Raw genomic sequence first — 20,719 nt, forward strand, 5'->3', positions numbered from 1 at the left:
GGTAATCACTGTATGTGTCCCATTCGGAATTAATTGGCCAAAAACACACAAATCAGTCGACACTTTTTCAGATAAAGGTTAAAAAAATATATACTTTTTAACAAATTCACTTAAACATTTTGAGGCTTCAAATCAACAGATAACCAACATGGTTTTATGTCTCAAACTTCAGGAAGCAAAACACATTAAAAATAGGAACAATTAAATAGGTTTAGTATTTTTATTATGTGATGTGCATACTGTTCAATGTTGGAGAGGAAATCCTTGGTGAAGTCAATGGGTTGTTTATTTTCCCCTCAATTATCACCCCAGAGTTTAGCTCAGAGAGTGTCACACCCTGATCTGTTTCACCTGTCCTCGTTATTGTCTCCACCCCCTCCAGGGGTCGCTTGTTTTCCCCAGTGTATTTATCCCTACATTTCCTGTCACTCTACGACAGTTCGTCTTGTATTTTTCCAAGTCAACAAGTGGTTTTCCCATTCTCCTGCTTTTTGCATTCTCCTTTTTCTAGTTCTCCTGGTTTTGACCCCTGCCTGTTTCTCAATTTTGTACCAGCCTGCCTGACCATTCTGCCTGCCTTGACCAAGAGCCTGTCTGCCACTCTGTACCTCCTGGACTCTGATCTGGTTTTGACCTTTTTGCCTGTCCACGGCCATTCTCTTGATAAACATTGTAAGACTCCGACCATCTGCCTCCTGTGTCTGCATCTGGGTCTCGCCTTGTGCCTTGATAGATAGAAGTTTAATAATTCAATACATTTTGAATACATTTCAGTCTTTATTTTCAATGAGAGCTCCAAGCCAACCTATTATAACGCAACAAAATGCAGAAAACATCAAGGGGTCTGAATACTTTCCGAAGGCACTGTATACACCGATCAACACTATTTAATATATATTTGTGGTGTATACAGTGCCTTCGGAAAGTATTCAGACCCCTTGACCTTTTCCTCATTTAAAAAAAGACTGAGGTAACAACATGTGGGAAAAGTCTAGGGGTCTGAATACTTTCCAAATGCACTGTATACGGACAGATTGCATTTGGATTACTGATGAAGAGCTATTTGGGTTGTTAATTCGATTCGTTCTGACATTTCTTGATTTTAGTTTTTTGATTATTTGTGTACTTCTTTGACATTTTACTGCACTGTTAGGAGCTAGTAAAGACATTTTGCTGCACCCGCTATTACATCTTTAAACTTTAGTGCGAATAAATTCAACCTAAAGAAAATGAGTGAAAGAGAAAACAGTACAGGTAACAAACTGGTAAAAACAGTGTGCAATTGAGGTTGGAAGCCCAAAAAGCAGGAGAACGGGAAAACCGCTGGTTGACTTGGAAAAATACAAAAATATGAAAACCACACCACAAATATAAGTACAAATGTTTGTTCAATCAGTTAGAGAAATCATATTAATTTTAATTGTACATAATATACTCAGTAGACAAGAAAAACAAGAAAAACACTTTTGATTAAGTGTGTGTGCATGTGTGTGTGTGTGAGAGTTAGGCTACATGGAGGGGATTATTGGGTAGTTTGGTTCATCAGGCTGACCCCCAGTCTTCGCTTGAAGTTATTGATGATGAGGTTTTGGCAATGTGAAGATAAGAATTCCAGAGTACGGTACCTCTGTATCTGATAGAGAATGTACTGTGTGAGGTGCGGCAGCAGGGAGGGTAAAGGTCATTGCAGTGTATGGTGTTATATAGATGGATTTCAGAATTAATCTGGAAGAATCAATTGAAGGGTTTAGGTAAACTGTTTGGGAAGTATGAGAATTTGTAGATGAAAGTGCATAATTGTTGTACATGTTGTAAATAGAGAAAATATAGAATTTCACAGAGGTGCAGGTGGAGACAGGTAATTCGTATGGTAAAATGTATTTTGCATGATGAGTCATTTGTGTAGGTAGGAGGCATATGTACTTAACCAGACAATATTATAGTGAATTATATATGGGTAAATTAAACTATAGTATAGAGTTAGTAAGCCTGATGTACCAAACCACTAATCTTTCTGATGATACTGTACTAACAGATTTCGTCACTTTGCTACAGACAAATTGAATATGATCTTTCCAGGATTACTTTTCATCAGTTACAACTCTGAGGAATCTAGTAGATGTGACTTATTGTATTTAATTCCCAGCAATTGCGATTATGACTCTTGTCCCCAATTTTTTTTTTACTGTATGTGTACATGTGTTTTTATTCTTATTCTTACTAGTGAATACACTAAAGTTACATTTTTTGTGTGTGCATTAGTGTGACTCATTAAAATATGATACAGACAAAACAGCCAGAGGAACGTTGGTACATGATTAGTTAAATGGCTTGAGAGGAGTGGATCAGAGAGACAGTAATCAAGGACACTGTGTGCTGGTGACCTTAGGCACATTAATGCATAGTGTGGTGGCATACACTTCCTAATGCATGTGATGAATCTGGCATAAACTGAGTCTTTCTCAGGAGCGGATGATGATTAGCCCATTGTGTTCGAGTCCTTCCTTACGTCAGGCATGGGATAGAGGTGCTCTCTCATCTCCTAACAAGCCCAGGGCACAGGGGGAATAGCTGCCCCATAGCCATCCAACAATACCCCACTGCCCCGCTATCCCTAAACTCTGACCGCTAAAGCATGAAACATACCGAGAATCTCACTGCCGATATACTGCCGATAGGTACTTATCACAGTAGGAGGCTGTTCCTTCTCTTGCTAGAACAAAAGCTGTACCTGCTGCTTGTCAACCCGATAGCAACGAACCTACAGAGTATACTTAGAAAATCGCAATGCTCGTCAGTGACTTTGAGCCAATCAGTGAGAACAAACCCCCACTTGAGGGAGCCAAAAATAAAAGGGAAAAAGAAGGCCTTATCTCCGTACATCCATGGATGAGCCAGTCACACTTCATATGCAAAGTATGCTATGGCAGGGTTTCCAAAACTCTGTCCTGGGGCACCCCATGTTGCTGGTTTTTGGGCTGGCTGTGACCATCAACAAGGGCTTTCTACAGAATAGCAACATTATCGTAGATAGCTTCAAATCTAGACCATAAGCAATATGCACGGATATTCATTGCCAAACAATGCTACTGCCACCTTCTGGTTTGGAGTATTTAAACAAGGCTGAGTGGCTGACGACTTGCATGGTCTATGCTATGTGAACACGAAAGAGATTGATTGCCGACTCCCTGTTCAGAGGCGCTAAATACTGTCGACAAGCAAATGTTTGACAAATCTACCGGCGTGTCTGAGCTTTAACCCTTACTGCTGTGTCTGCAGGCGTTGCTGCGTTTGGGAATGACTGGAAGGTCATTAATCCAAGCCGTTTATAAACGAGTGGCTAAATATACACAGTGCTTAATTACAGTTCTTAATTAAAGAAGGTATCCCAGTTTTATAGGATGAGAGTAATTAGTCCTATACACCTTAGAGCTCATCTCACTGTTCATGGGTATATACAGTTGAAGTCGGAAGTTTGCATACACCTTAGCCAAATACAATTCCTGACATTTAATCCTAGTAAAATTTCCTTATCTTCAGTCAGTTATGATCACTTTATTTTAAGAATGTGAAATGTCAGAATAGTAGGAGAGAGAATGATTTATTTAAGCTTTTATTTCTACACATTCAACGTGGTTCACAGGTTTACATACAATCAATTAAAATTTGGTAGCATTGCCTTTAAATTGTTTAACTTGGGTCAAATGTTTTGGGTAGCCTTCCACAAGCTTCGCACAATAATTTGGGTGAATTTTGGCCCATGCCCCCTGACAGAACTGGTGTAAATGAGTCAGGTTTGTAGGCCTCCTTGCTCGCACACACTTTTTCAGTTCTGCCCACACATTTTCCATAGGTTTGAGGTCAGGGATTTGTGATGGACACTCCAATTCCTTGACTTTGTTGTCCTTAAGCCATTTTGCCACAAATTTGGAAGTATGCTTGGGGTCACTGTCCATTTGCAAGACCCATTTGCGACCAAGCTTTAACTTCCTGACTGATGTCTTGAGATTTTGCTTCAATATATCCACAAAATGTTCCTACCTCATGATGCCATCTGTTATGTGAAGTGCCCCAGTTCCTTCTGCAGAAAAGCACCCCCACAACATGATGCTGCCACCCCCATTATTCACGGTTGGGATGGTGTTCATCGGCTTGCAAGCATCCCCCTTTTCCCTCCAAACATAATGATGGTCATTATGGCCAAACAGTTCTATTTTTGTTTCATCTGACCAGAGGACATTTGTCCAAAAAGTACGATCTTTGTCCCCATGTGCAGTAGTCTGGCTTTTTTATGGCAGTTTTGGAGCAGTGGCTTCTTCCTTGCTGAGCGGCCTTTCAGGTTATGTCGATATAGGACACGTTTGACAGTGGATATAGATACTTTGTACCTGTTTCCTCCAGCATCTTCACAAAGTCATTTGCTGTTGTTCTGGGATTGATTTTCACTTTATGCACCAAAGTACATTCATCTCTAGGACACAGCGTCTCCGTCCTGAGCGGTATGACGGCTGCGTGGTCCCATGATGTTCATACTTGCATACTATTGTTTGTACAGATGAACGTGGTACCTTCAGGTGTTTGGAAAGCTTCTAAAGCCATGACATCATTTTCTGTAATTTTTCAAGCTGTTTAAAGGCACAGTCAACTTAGTGTATGTAACATCTGTCCCACTGGAATTGTGATACAGTGAATTATAAGTCAAATAATCTGTCTGTAAACAAAGTAGATGTCCTAACCGACTTGCCAAAACTATAGTTTGTATACAAGAAATTTATGGAGTGGTTGGTGACTCCAACCTAAGTGTATGTAAACGTCCGACTCAACTGTAAATAACAGCCCTGCTGCCTCATGAAGGGTATCCTCTACATTCCATATTTGTGCCCTGCAAAGGTTACAAAAAGGGATTACTTGACATGCCGTTTAAACCCAGCGCATGTCCCCGAGATGCTCTTCATCAAGAAGGTGAATCTAAGCCTGACATTCATTCAGTTGATGTGTTTTATAACCGACACTTGAAACACAGGAGGTCAACAGATCAATAGACAGTTGTCTTAATATGGCTCTCAAGGTTCCTCTGAGGTGCTGGACAACCACATGTACATACTGGATAAACAATAGCTGCATTGGCGTGCTGAGCCAAGGTCAGTCTGATCTCTAAGACATAAATTACTACTCCTAATATTTGAAATGTCACAGAGGTAATAACAAATAATGACTCTATTTCTACCATTGGGAAAAGAGCTATTGATTTTTTTCATTTAGCAATGTCTGGAATTATGACCTTTGCATGCGATTTACAGGAGATTGATATGTCGCTGGAACTCTAGTAAAATGAAATTCTTTAATCTTTTGTGGTTAGTAGCAGTCAGTAACTGAACCTCCGGTGCTGTGAAACATCAAAACCAACCCAATCACTGTATCTGAAACTTCCCTTTCATTTCACATGTCTACTAAATGACTTTTCTATACCTCATGATTCATTAGTTATTCAAATATGGACAAAATAAATGAATTAAAAATGACTGAAGAGGTCATACAGTTTAAGATCTACAGTACCCAAGGGTTCTCTGATTTCCATTTCAAAACCCAGCTCTTGGATTTAATTGATGTCATAATTTGCTCAAGTGAGCTAAAATTGAACTAGTGATCGTTTTAAGATCACTTGTATTGGTGTTAAAATGTTCCCTGTCTGACTACATTTCCACTGGAACTATGGGCTCAGTAGAGAGATGTGTGAAACACATGCACTGAATCAAATCTTTACGCATAATACTGTATGTGACAGAGCACTAGCCAACCAGTAAAGAGGACAAAGAGGAAGCAGCTGTAGCAATGAATATGATGCATTGTCACCCTACAACAAGTTTGCAAGATCAAAGTATATAGAAGTAACTGCATGGCCATGTTAAACTACAGATTAACTGGTGAATAGGAGATTATGTTCATTTTCTGATATTTCATAATGGTTGGACATGCCCTGTCAAATGTATATGTTTTTTCAACATTGCTTTAACCAGAAGATGACTCAAATGTTTTCTCCAGCACTCTCTAACCCATGAACTATTTTACTCCAATGGAGAAAAGAGACATCAGAAGAACAAGTTTTTTGTTATCTTGAGCATACCTTTGAGATATAGTTTTAGTGGTTAACTGTCAATAACCATTGATTATAATAGCATTTCCTTAATAATCCTCAAGGCAAAAGTCTCCCATGCCTTGAGGCATCACCAAACCATTGTGAATTTACACAGTTGAGGATAAAAGTAAAGAACATAAACTTTCCTTGAGTGAAGGAGAGTGGCAGAAGTACCAAGAGTTCGAGGTTTGGCCTTCTGAAACTGAGTGATTGAATTTCTTGGCAGGGGATTCATTAAAATTATAATTCTTATTTATGAAGCCCTTTAAAAAAAACTGCTTCCTATTAATTTACTTTTTTCTCTCATTTTCTTTCTTTCTCCCTTTTCCTTTTTTTCTCACTTCCCAGTGAACTTGGCACACTAATAGGTTATGAATAATTCTGTTTCAGCTTAGACGGCAATTAGCCACAATGCTGGAGGCCATTCTTCTTCTCCTCCACCAGGGGAGATTTAACACCCAGCTGAGAGAGAGTTCCCACACTTTCCCCTGGCTATATCATTCTTATATCTTGACCACCACCCCTTAATGATTAAGGGGTTAACTTGGGTGAATCCTCTCCCATTGATAAAGCTCTGTTCGCTTAGGTCTGTGAAGAGTTCATCTGGTTTGGTATTTCTTGTATATTGTATGGTTTTATGTTACTATGGGAAAGTGAAGGTCAGCGGAGGAGCTCTGAGAACCAAAACTAGTCTTTGGGTACACCTGCAGCCCAATGTCAAGAGCCATTGGCAGGCAATATGGTGATGGATCAAAATGAACAAATGGACTAATTATGTCCTTGTGTTTCTCTCTCTCATGTTTTTGCGAGAAATGTTACTGTTGGTAATTAGCGATAGGCTGTACATAGAAATCCTTGCTGCTGGACATCAAACAACATAGAGAAGTGAGCCAGCTGTCATTAGAGAAAGTTGCACCAACAATTACTACAAAGAGGGAGCGAGAGAAGCAGCTCCTCAGGTCACTGACAGAAACATGGGAACAAAGAAACAAGTAATTCTCCAAAATAGGGTAGGTTTGCAATTATACAGATCGAGACTGGTTCAAATCCCTGTCTAGTAGTGGTCTCAGAGGCAGCATTAGATGGCATTAGAGAGGGGAATGGTTCAGTTTTTTTGTTTGTATTTTTATTGTTGTTGCTCCAGTCATGTTTGCCGTATGGAACTTGGGATTGAAGAAGGGAGAGTGAAATTGTGTTACAGCATGATATAGTACAATCTCCAAAAAACACTGCCTCTGTCTACTCTTGAATCTCTTAGACATTCCTCTAGCAGTCCCACTATCATCATGGCTGTCTCTTACCTTCACTCACAAGGAGTGCCAATGTAGATTTCCTGTCATTTTTTTTGCTGCTTTAAAGTATTTCCCCTCTACATTTATCTTATATAATGTGTTATTTCTTCCATTTCTAGCTATCTAAAGTCAATACCGTTAGTTAGAAAGACAGCAGAACACCCAAGAGATAGAACTGATTAATGTTGCAGGATGTCAGAGTAGAGCAGAGCTAGCCATTTTTGCATATTCACAGTCACAGGCTGACTACAGAGTAAAAATGACTCACACATAACGGTGAGAAAGACGTTTCCTGATGCCAAGACCACCTTTTCTCTCGTGGCTCGGTCGTAGATGCCCACGTGGCATTCATACGGTCCATTGTCCGAGATCCGTACCTCCGGGAGCCTGCAGAGAAGAGGCAAACATTTGAATAAAAATGAAATACATAGACATTTTTTCATAATATATCATTTTCACAGGAAATAGTTTGGACATTTTTAGATAATTCAATCCACTTGCAAATTGCATGACAATGTCCTTTATTGTGTTCCTGCTTTTCCTCCAAATGTCCCTATTGAATGATGTTGAAAGGAGGTGAACAGCAGACATACTCAGAACACTCAATTTGTTTGAATTCAGGAATAAATCATTTTACCAAAACCTCATTCTTTTTCAGGAGTTAAGCCTCCATGTTTGTGTGGAGAAATAAATGAAACCAAACAATTATTCAGCCAGCCAGCAGATATGATACGACCATTTTTGAAAGGTCTGGAAGCTCAATCTGTATTCTGTGCCCAACTAATGTGTCAACAGCAATAATCAAAGTGAGACATTACCAGTAGCATTAAGGCCCTGTGATTCATTACCACAAAATGGGAACAATTGTCCTTCCTGCCCGGCGGTTTCAGGTGGAGACCTCTGTTGGAACAACGGCAGGGCACCCAGAGCGCTGGAACTCTAATGAGTTCAGCAGTGCTGAGTGTGTGTGTGTAGTGTGGAGTTTAAGAGGTGATCATTCTGTTGGTGAACAGTCAACCCTGTGTGGGGCAATCATGCACCCTTCACACCCCCAGCCCATATAGAGAACATGTCCACAGTCACTTTGAAGAGTCCCCATTGGGTCACGGCTGCAGATGCTGACTGATAGAACCTCAGAACCGCAAGAAACCAATTAAACCTACATTAACATTGTATTTTATTAAGTGTTTGCTAGATTAAGATTTTACTATTTGATAATTACAGTTGACAGTATATGATTGATGTTATGATTGTAAATTGGTGTACAATTCAGTCTATGGTTGCAAGAAACCAATTAAACCTACTACTACTACATGACAGGGCTGTGTTAATGCTGCCTTCAACAAAGGCCTCCAGCTTTAAACAACTACACCAAGATGATAGTCACGTGATGATTGACTGACAGTAGGCTGATTTGTATTGAAAGGGGGCAACAGTGGACTCCGCTGTGCATCTCATAAACATTGCTCTGATTTAGCCAAACGTTTTTTTCATCATGTCAGATCACATGCTATGAATCTTGATCAGATATGCATTGTACTGGAATTCTTTTCACAAATGAATAATAACAAAGATGACCACAAAAAAAAAAAAAAAATTTCCTTTAGGAGTAGCATGCAATGTCACCCCACTAATTCTAGTTTTGAGGGCACTTTGTCAAACTGTGATTATTATGTTGTGATGAGCCCTGGCACCGGTGATACCTATGCTGGCATTACCCTCGCATCCCTCTCAATAAATTTGGCTCCACGAGCTGTGCCCACCAACTGCCAAGTGACTCCAGTCCAGCACATCTCTTCTCTTTGTCTCTCTCTCTATCTTGCTCTCTCTTGCTCTCTCTCTTGCTTTCTTTCTCTTGCTCTCTCTCTCTTGCTCTCTCTCTCTCTCTTGCCCTCTCTCTCACTCTCTCTCTCTCTCTCTCTCTCTCTCTTGTGCTCTCTGTCTTTGACTTTCTCTCGCTCTCTCTTGCTCTCTCAATTCAATTTCAATTCAAGGGGCTTTATTGGCATGGGAAACATACAGTCCCTTTGGAAAGTATTCAGACCCTTCGACTTTTTCCACATTTTGTTATTTTGTAAAATTGATCAATTACGTTTTTTTCCCTCAGCAATCTACACACAATCCCCCCATAATGAAAGAGTGAAAACAGGTTGTTTGAAATGTTTACAAATATATAAAATGAAAAAATGGCAGAAACACCTTATTTACATTACAGTATTCAGACCCTTTGCTATGAGACTCGAAGTTAAACTCAGTTGCATCCTGTCTCCATTGATTATCCTGGAGACGTTTCTACAACTTGGTTGGAGTCCACCTGTGGTAAATTCAATTGACTGGACATGATGTGGAAAGGCAAACACCTGTCCGTATAAGGTTCCACAGTTGACAGTGCATGTCAGAGCAAAAACCAAGCCATGAAGTTGTCCGTAGAGCTCCGAGATAGGATTGTGTCGAGGCACTGATCCGAGGAAGGTACGAAAAAATGTCTGTAGCATTGAAGGTTCCCAAGAACATGATTGGCCTCCATCATTCTTAAATGGAAGAAGTTTGGAACCACCAAGACTCTTCCAAGAGCTGGCCGCCCGGCCAAACTGAGCAATAGGGGAGAAGGGCCTTGGTCAGGGAGGTGACCAAGAAACCGATGGTCACCTAGAGATGGTCACCTAGGTCACAGAGATCTAGAGTTCCTCTGGGAGATGGGAGAAACTTCCAGAAATACAACCATCTCTGCAGCACTCCACCAATCAGGCCGTTATGGTAGAGTGGCCAGATCGAAGCCACTCTTCAGTAAAAGGCACATGACAGCCTGCTTGGAGTTTGCCAAAAGGGAGCTAAAAACTCCCAGAACATGAGAAACAAGATTATTTGTTCCGATGAAACCAAGATCATGTCTGGAGGAAACCAGGTAGCAACCCTAAGGTGAAGCATGGTGGTGGCAGCATCATGCTGTGCGGATGTTTTTTAGCAGCAGGGACTAAGAGACTAGTCAGGAACGAGGGAAAGATGAACGGAGCAAAGTACAGAGATATCCTTGATGAAAACCTGCTCCAGAGTGCTCAGGACCTCAGACTGGGGTGAAGGTTCACCTTCCAACAGGTATAATGAAATAACTGCAACTCTGAAAGTGTACATTCTATTTATCAAGTTTACATCTAAGTGTTGTATAAAAAATATGATTAATTATGAGAGTACTTTTGTGAAGGTAGAAATGTGATTTTATTCTTCAAAACTTTTGCTCAGTCAGTAACCATGCCCAAGTGAGCACGGGCATTGTGTTGGCGTGATGGAACACCCCCTTTTTACACGAGGATAAAAGCCTTGGTAACAAAATTTACATTAGACCAAGCAGACGGACGGTGTAAGCCGGACGTTACAAATGGCTGAAACTACCAGACCAGAAAGCATGGAGTGGTGGCTACACTTTGAAATGGTTAGAATCTCTGAAACCACGCAACATGTGAGAATAAGATAAAAACTAGACCAGAACATTTGACAGTCTGCAGCTGTGCATGTAAAGAGACCTAGAACTTTGAGTAAAGTCACGAGGTTGGAAGCAAGAAACCTCATCTCAGACTATCACTGATGCATCTGAAGTATCTGTCAAACAAACACTTCACTATCAAAGAAGCTCAACAACTAAGAAGGACATTGTGACCTCTGGTGGACAACCAGAGTCTTACATTGAGCCACTCCCCAGAGAAGGATCGATTGGCTTCAACAGAGAGACGACAAAGCAAGACATCTACACGTAAATATATACATCACATTTCTTATCCGAATGAACTGTGGTTCATGTGCAAAGTATTACTATGCCTTTGAGCTTAGGGTCCAAATGTATCCAAGTGTTGTCTCTCTTTGTCTCTTCCTCTCTGTACCCCCCTCTCCATACGTGTAACAAGCCGTCATATCTTGTCAGTCCACTAGGGACTTTTATCTCATGTAAGTGTGTATGTGTGTTCTGTGTTATTATTTAGTTAGTTTTTTGTATTTATATTTGTATTTATTATGGATCCCCATACGTTGCTGCCAAGGCAGCAACTACTCTTCCTGGGGTCTGCAAAATTAAGGCAGTTATTTAATTTTAAAAACATCACAATGCATTCATTACATAATTCACAACACACTAAGTGTGTGCCCTCAGGCCCATACTCCACTACCACATATCTACAACCCAAAATCCATGTATACGTGTGTGTGTATGGCGTGTATGTTATCATGTGTGTGTATGCATGTGTCTGTGCCTATGTTTGTGTTACTACACAGTTCCCGCTGTTCCATAAGGTGTATTTTACCTGCTTTTTAAATCTGATTATACTGCTTGCATCAGTTACCTGATGTGGAATAGAGTTCCATGTAGTTATGGCTCTATGTAGTACTGTGCGCCTCCCATAGTTTGTTCTGGACTTGTTCTGGACAAGACTGGCATGTCTTGTGGGGTATGCAAGGGTGTCTGAGCTGTGTGCTTGTATTTTAAACAGACAGCTTGGTACCTTCAGCTTGTCAACGCCTCTTACAAAAACAAGTAATGTGGAAGTCAATCTCTCTTCCACTTTGAGCCATGAGAGATTGACATGCATGTCAATAACGTTAGCTCTCTGTGTACTTTTAAGGGCCAGCCGTGCTGCCCTGTTCTGAGCCAACTGCAATTTTCCCAAGTCCCTCTTTGTGGCACCTGACCACACGACTGAACAGTAGTCCAGGTGCGACAAAACCAGGGCCTGTAGCACCTGCCTTGTAGTTAATGTTGTTAAGAAGGTAGAGCAGTGCTTTATTATGGATAGACTTCTCCCTATTTTAGCTACTTTTGTATCAATATGTTTTGACCATGACAGTTTACAATCCAGGGTTACTACAAGTAGTTAAGTCACCTCAACTTGCTCAATTTCCACATTATTCATTACAAGATGTAGTTGAGATTTTGGGTTTCGTGAATGATTTGTCCCAAATACAATGCTTTTAGTTTTGGGAATATTTAGGACTAAGTAATTCCTTGCTACTATTCCAAAACTAACTGCAGCTCTTTGTTAAGTGTTGCAGTCATTTCAGTCGCTGTGGTAGCTGACCTGTATAGTGTTGAGTCATCTGCATACATAGGCACACTGGCCTTACTCAAAGCCAGTGGCATGTTGTTAGTAATGATTGAAAAAAATCAAGGGACCTAAACAACTACCCTGGGGAATTCCTGCTTCGACATTGATTATGTTTGAGAGGCTTCCATTAAAGAACACCCTCTGTGTTCTGTTAGACAAGTAACTCTTTATCCACAATATAGAGAGGGGTGTAAAGCCATAACACACACATTTTCCAGCAGCAGACTATGCTCGATAATGTCAAAAGCTGCACTGAAGTCTAACAAGACAGCCCCCACAATCATTTTATCATCAATTTCTCTCAGCCAATCATCAGTCATTTGTGTAAGTGCTGTGCTTGTTCAGTGTCCTTCTCGATACGCATGATGAAAGTCTGTGGTCAATTTGTTTACAGTGAAATAGCACTGTAAAATGGGGCAAAACATGATTTAGTCAGCCACCAATTGTGCAAGTTCTCCCACTTAAAAAGATGAGAGAGGCCTGTAATTTTCTTCATAGGTACACTTCAACTATCACAGACAAAATTAGAAAAAAAATCCAGAAAATCACATTGTAGGATTTTTAATGAATTTATTTGCATATTATGGTGGAAAATAAGTATTTGGTCACCTACAAACAAGCAAGATTTCTGGCTCTCACAGACCTGTAACTTCTTCTTTAAGAGGCTCCTCTGTCCTCCACTCGTTACCTGTATTAACGGCACCTGTTTGAACTTGTTATCAGTATAAAAGACTCCTGTCCACAACCTCAAACAGTCACACTCCAAACTCCACTATGGCCAAGACCAAAGAGCTGTCAAAGGACACCAGAAACAAAATTGTAGACCTGCACCAGGCTGGGAAGACTGAATCTGCAACAGGTAAGCAGCTTGGTTTGAAGAAATCAACTGTGGGAGCAATTATTAGGAAATGGAAGACATACAAGACCACTGATAATCTCCCTCGATCTGGGGCTCCACGCAAGATCTCACCCTGTGGGGTCAAAATGATCACAAGAAGGGTGAGCAAAAATCCCAGGACCACACGGGGGGACCTAGTGAATGACCTGCAGAGAGCTGGGACCAAAGTAACAAGGCCTACCATCAGTAACACACTACGCCGCAAGGGACTTAAATCCTGCAGTGCCAGACGTGTCCCCCTGCTTAAGCCAGTACATGTCCAGGCCCGTCTGACGTTTGCTAGAGAACATTTGGATGATCCAGAAGAAGATTGGGAGAATGTCATATGGTCAGATGAAACCAAAATATAACTTTTTGGTAAAAACTCAACTCGTCGTGTTTGGAGGACAAAGAATGCTGAGTTGCATCCAAAGAACACCATACATACTGTGAACCATGGGGGTGGAAACATCATGCTTTGGGGCTGTTTTTCTGAAAAGGGACCAGGACGACTGATCCGTGTAAAGGAAAGAATGAATGGGGCCATGTATCGTGAGATTTTGAGTGAAAACCTCCTTCCATCAGCAAGGGCATTGAAGATGAAACGTGGCTGGGTCTGTCTGGGGTAGCACCATAGTGCAGCTGGAGAACAGCTAGCTTCCATCCTCCTCTGGCTATATTGACTTCAATACAAAACCTAGGAGGCTCGTAGGACTCACCCCCTTCCATAGACATGCATGGTAATTATGACCACTTCTGGAGGACGTCCTCCAACCAATCAAATCTTTTGCAGTATGAACTGACATGTTGTCCTTCCAATCATATAATTATAATCAGAGAATGAACCTATTGAGTTATATTGGGATTGCTCCACAGAGCATTATGGGGTTTCTATGTGTTGAGAAACTTGGTGACATTGTTGGATAGAGATAAAATATTAAAGAGAGAGTTTGACACAGCAAAATATTTTGTGTGCGCTCAAGTAGACTTTCCACTTTCCTCTGGTATTTATTTAGCAAAGATGATAACACATGATCACTCCGGACAGACACAAGCAAAAACTAATTATCTAAATGTTGCAGCAGCCTAAGCAACACATAACATTAGAAATCTGACATGATGTATGGGATGAAAACTAGACCATTTTTTAGACTGATCAACTGTAGGCTACTAATAAGAGCAGCTGCGTACAGCCTCTGTGCCCTGTCCATTTGGTCAAGGTAAACTAATTGGTTATGAACGTTACGAATTTATAGTCCATTTGTGTGTCAGGAGAAAATGTGAATGTGATCAAATTTATACACGTTTTTAATCCATAATGATTAACTGGAATGAATTAGTCAAAATAATAGTGATGTGAGTAAATCTTTTGCCTACAGTTGCATAGGCATGCATGATGCAACCATGGATAAAGCAAGATCAGCCCTGTGAGTTCTATTGTGTATCAGTTGTTGTCTATGTGTCTGGGTAGAGGAAATCCCCCTCCTAGTCTAAATATAATTTAGATGAACAAATATAAGATAGCTGCAGTTTGACAGGGTTTTCATCCCCCCAGGGCCAGGAGTTTTTAAAAATGATGTGACCTGATTTGCAAAGACTGGTCCCATCATAGCCCATATAAAACCTTTTTACAACTGATGAATCACTGTCATATAAATACCTTATAGGGTCCAGAGTTTTCCTAGTTAGGTTAACATATAAGGAAAAACTCCAGGCCCCAGAGGGTAAAAATTGCCCCACCGCCCTGTGACCTATGGTGGCAACAGTTTGCTTGCAGTTGTCAGTTATCATCAGGTATGTGGATGATCAGGGCTTTATTCAGGAACGTTTCTTGGGCCACTTTCATGTGTCAAGTGGGCGAGATGCGCAGTCTGTGTTTGACTTACGAATGTTGAGATGTCTGAGTTTAAGTTCATAGAGAAACACGTTGTACAAACCTACGATGGCGCAGCTGTAATGGAATGTATCTGCTATTTACAGTGAGCACCATAATTCATTGGACAGTGACCATTGTTTTGTTATTTTGGTTCTGTACTCTAGCACTATGAGTTTGAAAGGATACAATGACAATGAGGGTGAAGTGCAGACTGTCAGCTTTAATTTGAGGGTATTTTCATAGATACCGGATAAACCATTTAGAAATTATAGAAGCTTTTGTCACCCATCCTCCTTAAGTCACCAGCCTTCACGGGTGTAGTGTCAGCGTTTTTTGCTGGCATGTCATCCCTATGTTTGTTTATCTTGTCAATGAAAAAGTAATTAAATTAGTTGCCAATATCAGTGGGTTTTGTGATAAATGAGCCATCTGATTCAATGAATGATGGAGCTAATTTTGATTTTTTTCCCCTAAATGTAATTTAAGGTGCTCCAAAGCTTTTACTATCATTCTTTATCTTTCTTTCATAGTATAGTTGATTTGTATTTTTATTTCGCTTAGTCACATGATTTCTTAAATTCAAGTATGTTTGCCAATCAGCTGTGCTGCCAAACTTATTTGCCATACCTTTTGCCTCATCCCTCTCAACCATGCAATTTTTCAATTCCTCATCAACCCAAGGGGATTTAACAGTTTTTAGTAATTTTCTTAATGGGTGTGCGTTTATTAGTCTAGAGGCGAAAGAAACGCACACCTATTTCGGCGAGGTGCTGGCTAGCGGAGTGGAACACAAAAAATAAAGGAGAGCCGCACACTCTAGTAGCTCAGATGCAGATGGCTCTCCTTTATTTTTTATGTGTGCTTATTAGTAACTGGAATAAGCAATTTCATACATGTGTAAAGTGCAGCATCTGGTTACTACTCTATACACACTAGAGACCCGTCGAATATTCTTTACGTCATCAACACACGAATCACTACAAAACGTATTGTATAACCTCTTGAACACTATATTAGGCTCAGCCTTTGGAACTTTGGATTTCCTAGATATGGCTATTATGTTGTGATCACTACATCCTATGGATTTGGATACTGCTTTAAAGCCATTTTTTTGCAGCATTAGTAAGGAAGTGATCAATACATGTTGATGAATTCATTCTTGTGCTGTTTGTAAATACCCTGGTAGGTAGCAGGCACTGTTTACAGTTTGAAGTTTTTTCTTTCATGGGCAGGTTGATGAGAGCCAATCAATATTTAAATCACCCAGAAAATACTTCTCTGTTGATATATCGTACATTATCAAGCATTTCACACATGTTATCCAGATACTGTTAGCACTTGGTGGCCTACAGCTGCTTCCCACCAGAATGGGCTTTGGGTGAGGCAGATGAACCTGTAGCCATACTACTTCAACAGTATTTAGCATTAGATATTCTCAAAGCTTTACAGGAATGTGCTTATTTATATGGACCGCAACACCGCCCCCGCTGGCATTTCTGTCTTTTCTGTAAGTGAAATAACCATGTATTGCTACCACTGTATCATCAAAGGTATTATCTAAGTGAGTTTCAGAGATAGTCATAATATGAGTTACATGCAAGTTATTGACTTCATGGACCTTGTTTCTCAGGCTGCATATGTTAATATGGGCTATTTTAAGCACTCTTCTGGGTTGTTTGCTTGTTTTTAAATGCTTTACTGGGAAGCTTATCAGAAGTAGACTTGATAGTGCAGGGTGAGCTGCACAAAGGGGTCATCCTACTAGGGCACACTGCTTCAGTGCTAACAGTGTAATAACTCTGGTTCATAGGCTCATGACTACTGCATCCAACAGCTGTAGGATTAACAAAGGTATCAAGCGTAATTAGGGTGACATAAATTAAGTTACTTACGTTGTGTTTACCAACACCCCTAGGATAATGTACATTTAATGCAGCATTATGATGACTCATTGTCGCAATGATAGTGATTAGCTGAGCTGGTCTTGGGTCATTGATAAGTCATTGTTTTAATGCAGCCTTGAAATGGGTGGACAGGAGTCCAGGAACCAAGATGATTTGGATGGACTCTGTCATTCCTGTTGAGTATCTTCTGTTTCCAGAAGGCGTCAAAGTTATCTATAAAAGTGACTGTGGAGAGCCGACAGGCGGTGACACTTCCACTAGAGCGGCATCTGGCTACTGGGGTGAAAGAAAAACTAGGCGGGCATGGATTCCCCAGTAGTTTATGTAGGTTTGCTACTTGCTTGCTAAGAGTAGCCACTTCACCCATGTAGTACTCCTCAAGCAAGCAGTTGCTACATTGAAAGTCAGCGCGGTCCACATTGTCCAGGGAAACAAAACAAAGTAAACACAGCTCCTGCAGCGCTTGAAACGTTCAATAGCGACCTACATTTGAGACCGCTGAGTCAAGCTGGGCTTCCGTTTCTCACCCCTCTCCGGAATCTGGAGGGATCCCGAGACAGACAGCAGCGCTCACAGCATCTAAGCCCAACAAAACCACAGAATCCCAAATAAAATAAATGTATATAAAATGTAAAATGTATAAAATGTATATCAGCTTTACAAAAACTATAAACCGAGGTCTCTCGTTCAGCTTTCAGCATTCAGCAGTGTTGTAAATGATTAAATCAATTTGTGTATTACTGAATATTCAGAAAGGCTGGGATTCTTGCGCATCCCAGGATTATGCAATGTTCAGAATGAGACTGATATGAGGTAATGATTAATGTGACTGTTATCGATATATGATTTAAATATATATCTTTGAGTTTAATTAGGGAGATGGTAACTGGTTAAACAATTTCTTCTCTGGTGCCCCAAATTCCTAATGAGTTAATTGTTACATGATTAATTTAATCGAGAAACAATTAAACATAGTTACTTGATTCGATAAATAACAGTCATCACATTCATGATAGTCACGTCAACACAGTTGTCATGGCGTTGGCCTGTGGGTAAGGTTTATGACCCCCCCTATAAATATCTTTCTCCCTTCCCTCTCTCTTGACTCTACAGAGGGACTCTTGAATAGCCTTTGTTAAACATAGAAAGTCTGGGAACATCAAACAAGTGGAGGGAAAGGAACCATATTTTGGTAATAGAACCAGTTGAAAATATGCGTTGGTACTTAATGAATATGATGTCAGTTCGGTTTTCATCTGAGACATTATGACTGATGACAGGGCGACCTAAACTGTATCTGAGAAAGTCTACACATTATAGTTATCAGATTCACATGGAATTGTTGTGCAATTCAAATGTTTAAATATAAAATTATTTGTGAAAAGATTAAATGTAATTTCAGCTTCCAAATGAGAGATTTGGGTTTTCATAAGGTTAGGGCTCTGCTCAATCAGTGCCCCGCCCCTGTGAAGAGACATGGGTTATAAACTATGAAACACACCCTTATCTCCCTCCACTATATAAGCCATTGACGAAAATGTAACCTCCTGTTCCGGGTACATTAGGATAACTATCCAATGTCAGAAGGATTCAGATAATAACTACAGAACGAACCCAACCTCAGCGTGAGCTTTGGTTGAGAATGGTATGAACTTGGAACTCTTATTCGCTACAGAAGTGATACCTCCTAGCCGTTGAGTTAGCAACGGCCACTGTAAACGTGGGCTAGGAAAGGACGGATAGAGGACGGATCCCGTGTAACACACAACGACGACACCACAACGTTTCCCGTTCCCCACCAGAGACACTCTTCAAAGGACAAAGGACTCTGTTGGACAACACGGCCTTCCATCTACCACCAACCTATTGAGGCGCAGCTCCAAAATATAAATAATTTAACCCAATTTTGTATTGCTGATTCAACTTGTGAAGATAACCAAGAATTTACAACTTTCAGATGAGACTGATTAATATTGACTGCTATTGATGTAAAATATTACTAGGTCTTTAAGAGTTTATTCGGAAGATAACAGCTCTATAAATATTATATTGTGGTGCCCCGACTTTCTAGTTAATTACATTTACATGATTAGCTCAATCAGGTAATATTGATTACAGAGAAAGGATTTTATAGAATAGCATGTCATATCACTTAATCCGGCATAGCCAAAGACACGACACAGTGTTGTAATGATGTGCAAATAGTTAAAGTAATAAAGGCAAATAAATCAAATATAAATACAGGTTGTATTTACCAATGGTGTTTGTTCTTCACTGGTTGCCCTTTTCTTGTGGCAACAGGTCACAAATCTTTTTGCTGTGATTGCACACTGGCATTTCACCCAATAGATATGGGAGTTAATAGTAATTGGATTTGTTTTTTAATTCTCTCTGTGTCTTTGTGGGTCAGTCTTACAACAAAATGGCACAGACAAATAGGGCTGCTACTAGCCCTTAGGAAACTTTGCAGTATTTTTTAAAATGTTATTTCTTACATTATTAGACCAGAAATGTTTTGCTGTTATTACATACATCCAGGAAGAACTTTTGGATATCAGAGCAGCGGTAAGTTATCAGCATTACCAGCATGATGACCAGGAATACGACTTTCCCAAATCAGTTCCTTTGTTCATACCCCCCAGGGCAATTGAACTGATTCCTAAGGCTGACCAAAAACATTCCGGCGGAGGAGAGGTACTCGGAGTGGACTTCTAGTCCGACTCAGGAGGTGCGCACACCACCCACCGCTTCTGAGTATATTACTCGCTAATGTATAGTGTCTGGATAATAAAGTTGACGAGCTCAGGATGAGTATTTCCTTCCAGAGAGACATCAGGGATTTTAACATACTCTGTTTCACTGAAACAAGGCTCTCTCGGGATATACTGTCTGAGTCTGTACAGCCCGCTTTGAGGATGACACAGTGGCACCGACGCGGCCCAAGGACTGTGGTCTCTTCTTCTCCGTTTGCAACTTGAGTAAGACTTTTAAACGTGTTAACCTTTGCAAGGCTGCCGGGCCCAGACGACATCCCTAGCTGTGTCTTCAGAGCATGCACAGACCAGCTGGCTGGAGTGTTTACGGACCTATTCAATATCTCCCTATCCCAGTCTGCTGTCCCCACATGCTTCAATATGTCCACTATTGTTCCTGTACCCAAGAAAGCAAAGGTAACTGAGATAAATGACTACCACTGAGAAGCAGGTATGGGGAGTCAACATTTGAATGAGGAACAGACTGGTAAAAGGACAGGAACAGTGTCAGCACACGGGTATACAAAGACAACAAACATTAATGCAGAAGCAGGGAACAGAGCAGGGAACCAGACAGTTTTGGGGAAGGTAATGACAGAGATGATTGAGTCCAGGTGAGTCCAAGAATTGCTGATGCGCTTGACGGGGGAAGGCAGGTGTGCATGATGCTGGGGAGCCTGGTGCCCTCGAACGCCAGGGGGATAAGTGGGAGCAGGCGTGACAGCACCCCCCCTTTAGGGGCGCCACCCGGCATCCCACCTGGGCGAGCCTGACAGGCCGACCGAGGCAAT

General features: G+C 40.8%; 1 protein-coding gene across 2 annotated transcripts in view; it reads right to left on the reverse strand.

The window, feature by feature from the left end:
- igsf21a (immunoglobin superfamily, member 21a) overlaps positions 1 to 20,719 on the reverse strand; it is a 265,545-nt gene that overhangs the window by 76,153 nt on the left and 168,673 nt on the right. For both annotated transcript variants that reach the window (XM_024427139.2, XM_024427138.2), the window contains exon 4: positions 7,697 to 7,815. In XM_024427139.2, the coding sequence (XP_024282907.1) occupies positions 7,697 to 7,815 (119 nt within the window). The remainder of the gene's footprint in view (positions 1 to 7,696; positions 7,816 to 20,719) is intronic.

This window comes from Oncorhynchus tshawytscha, linkage group LG07 (assembly GCF_018296145.1).
Source record: "Oncorhynchus tshawytscha isolate Ot180627B linkage group LG07, Otsh_v2.0, whole genome shotgun sequence".
Taxonomy (NCBI): Eukaryota; Metazoa; Chordata; class Actinopteri; order Salmoniformes; family Salmonidae; genus Oncorhynchus; species Oncorhynchus tshawytscha.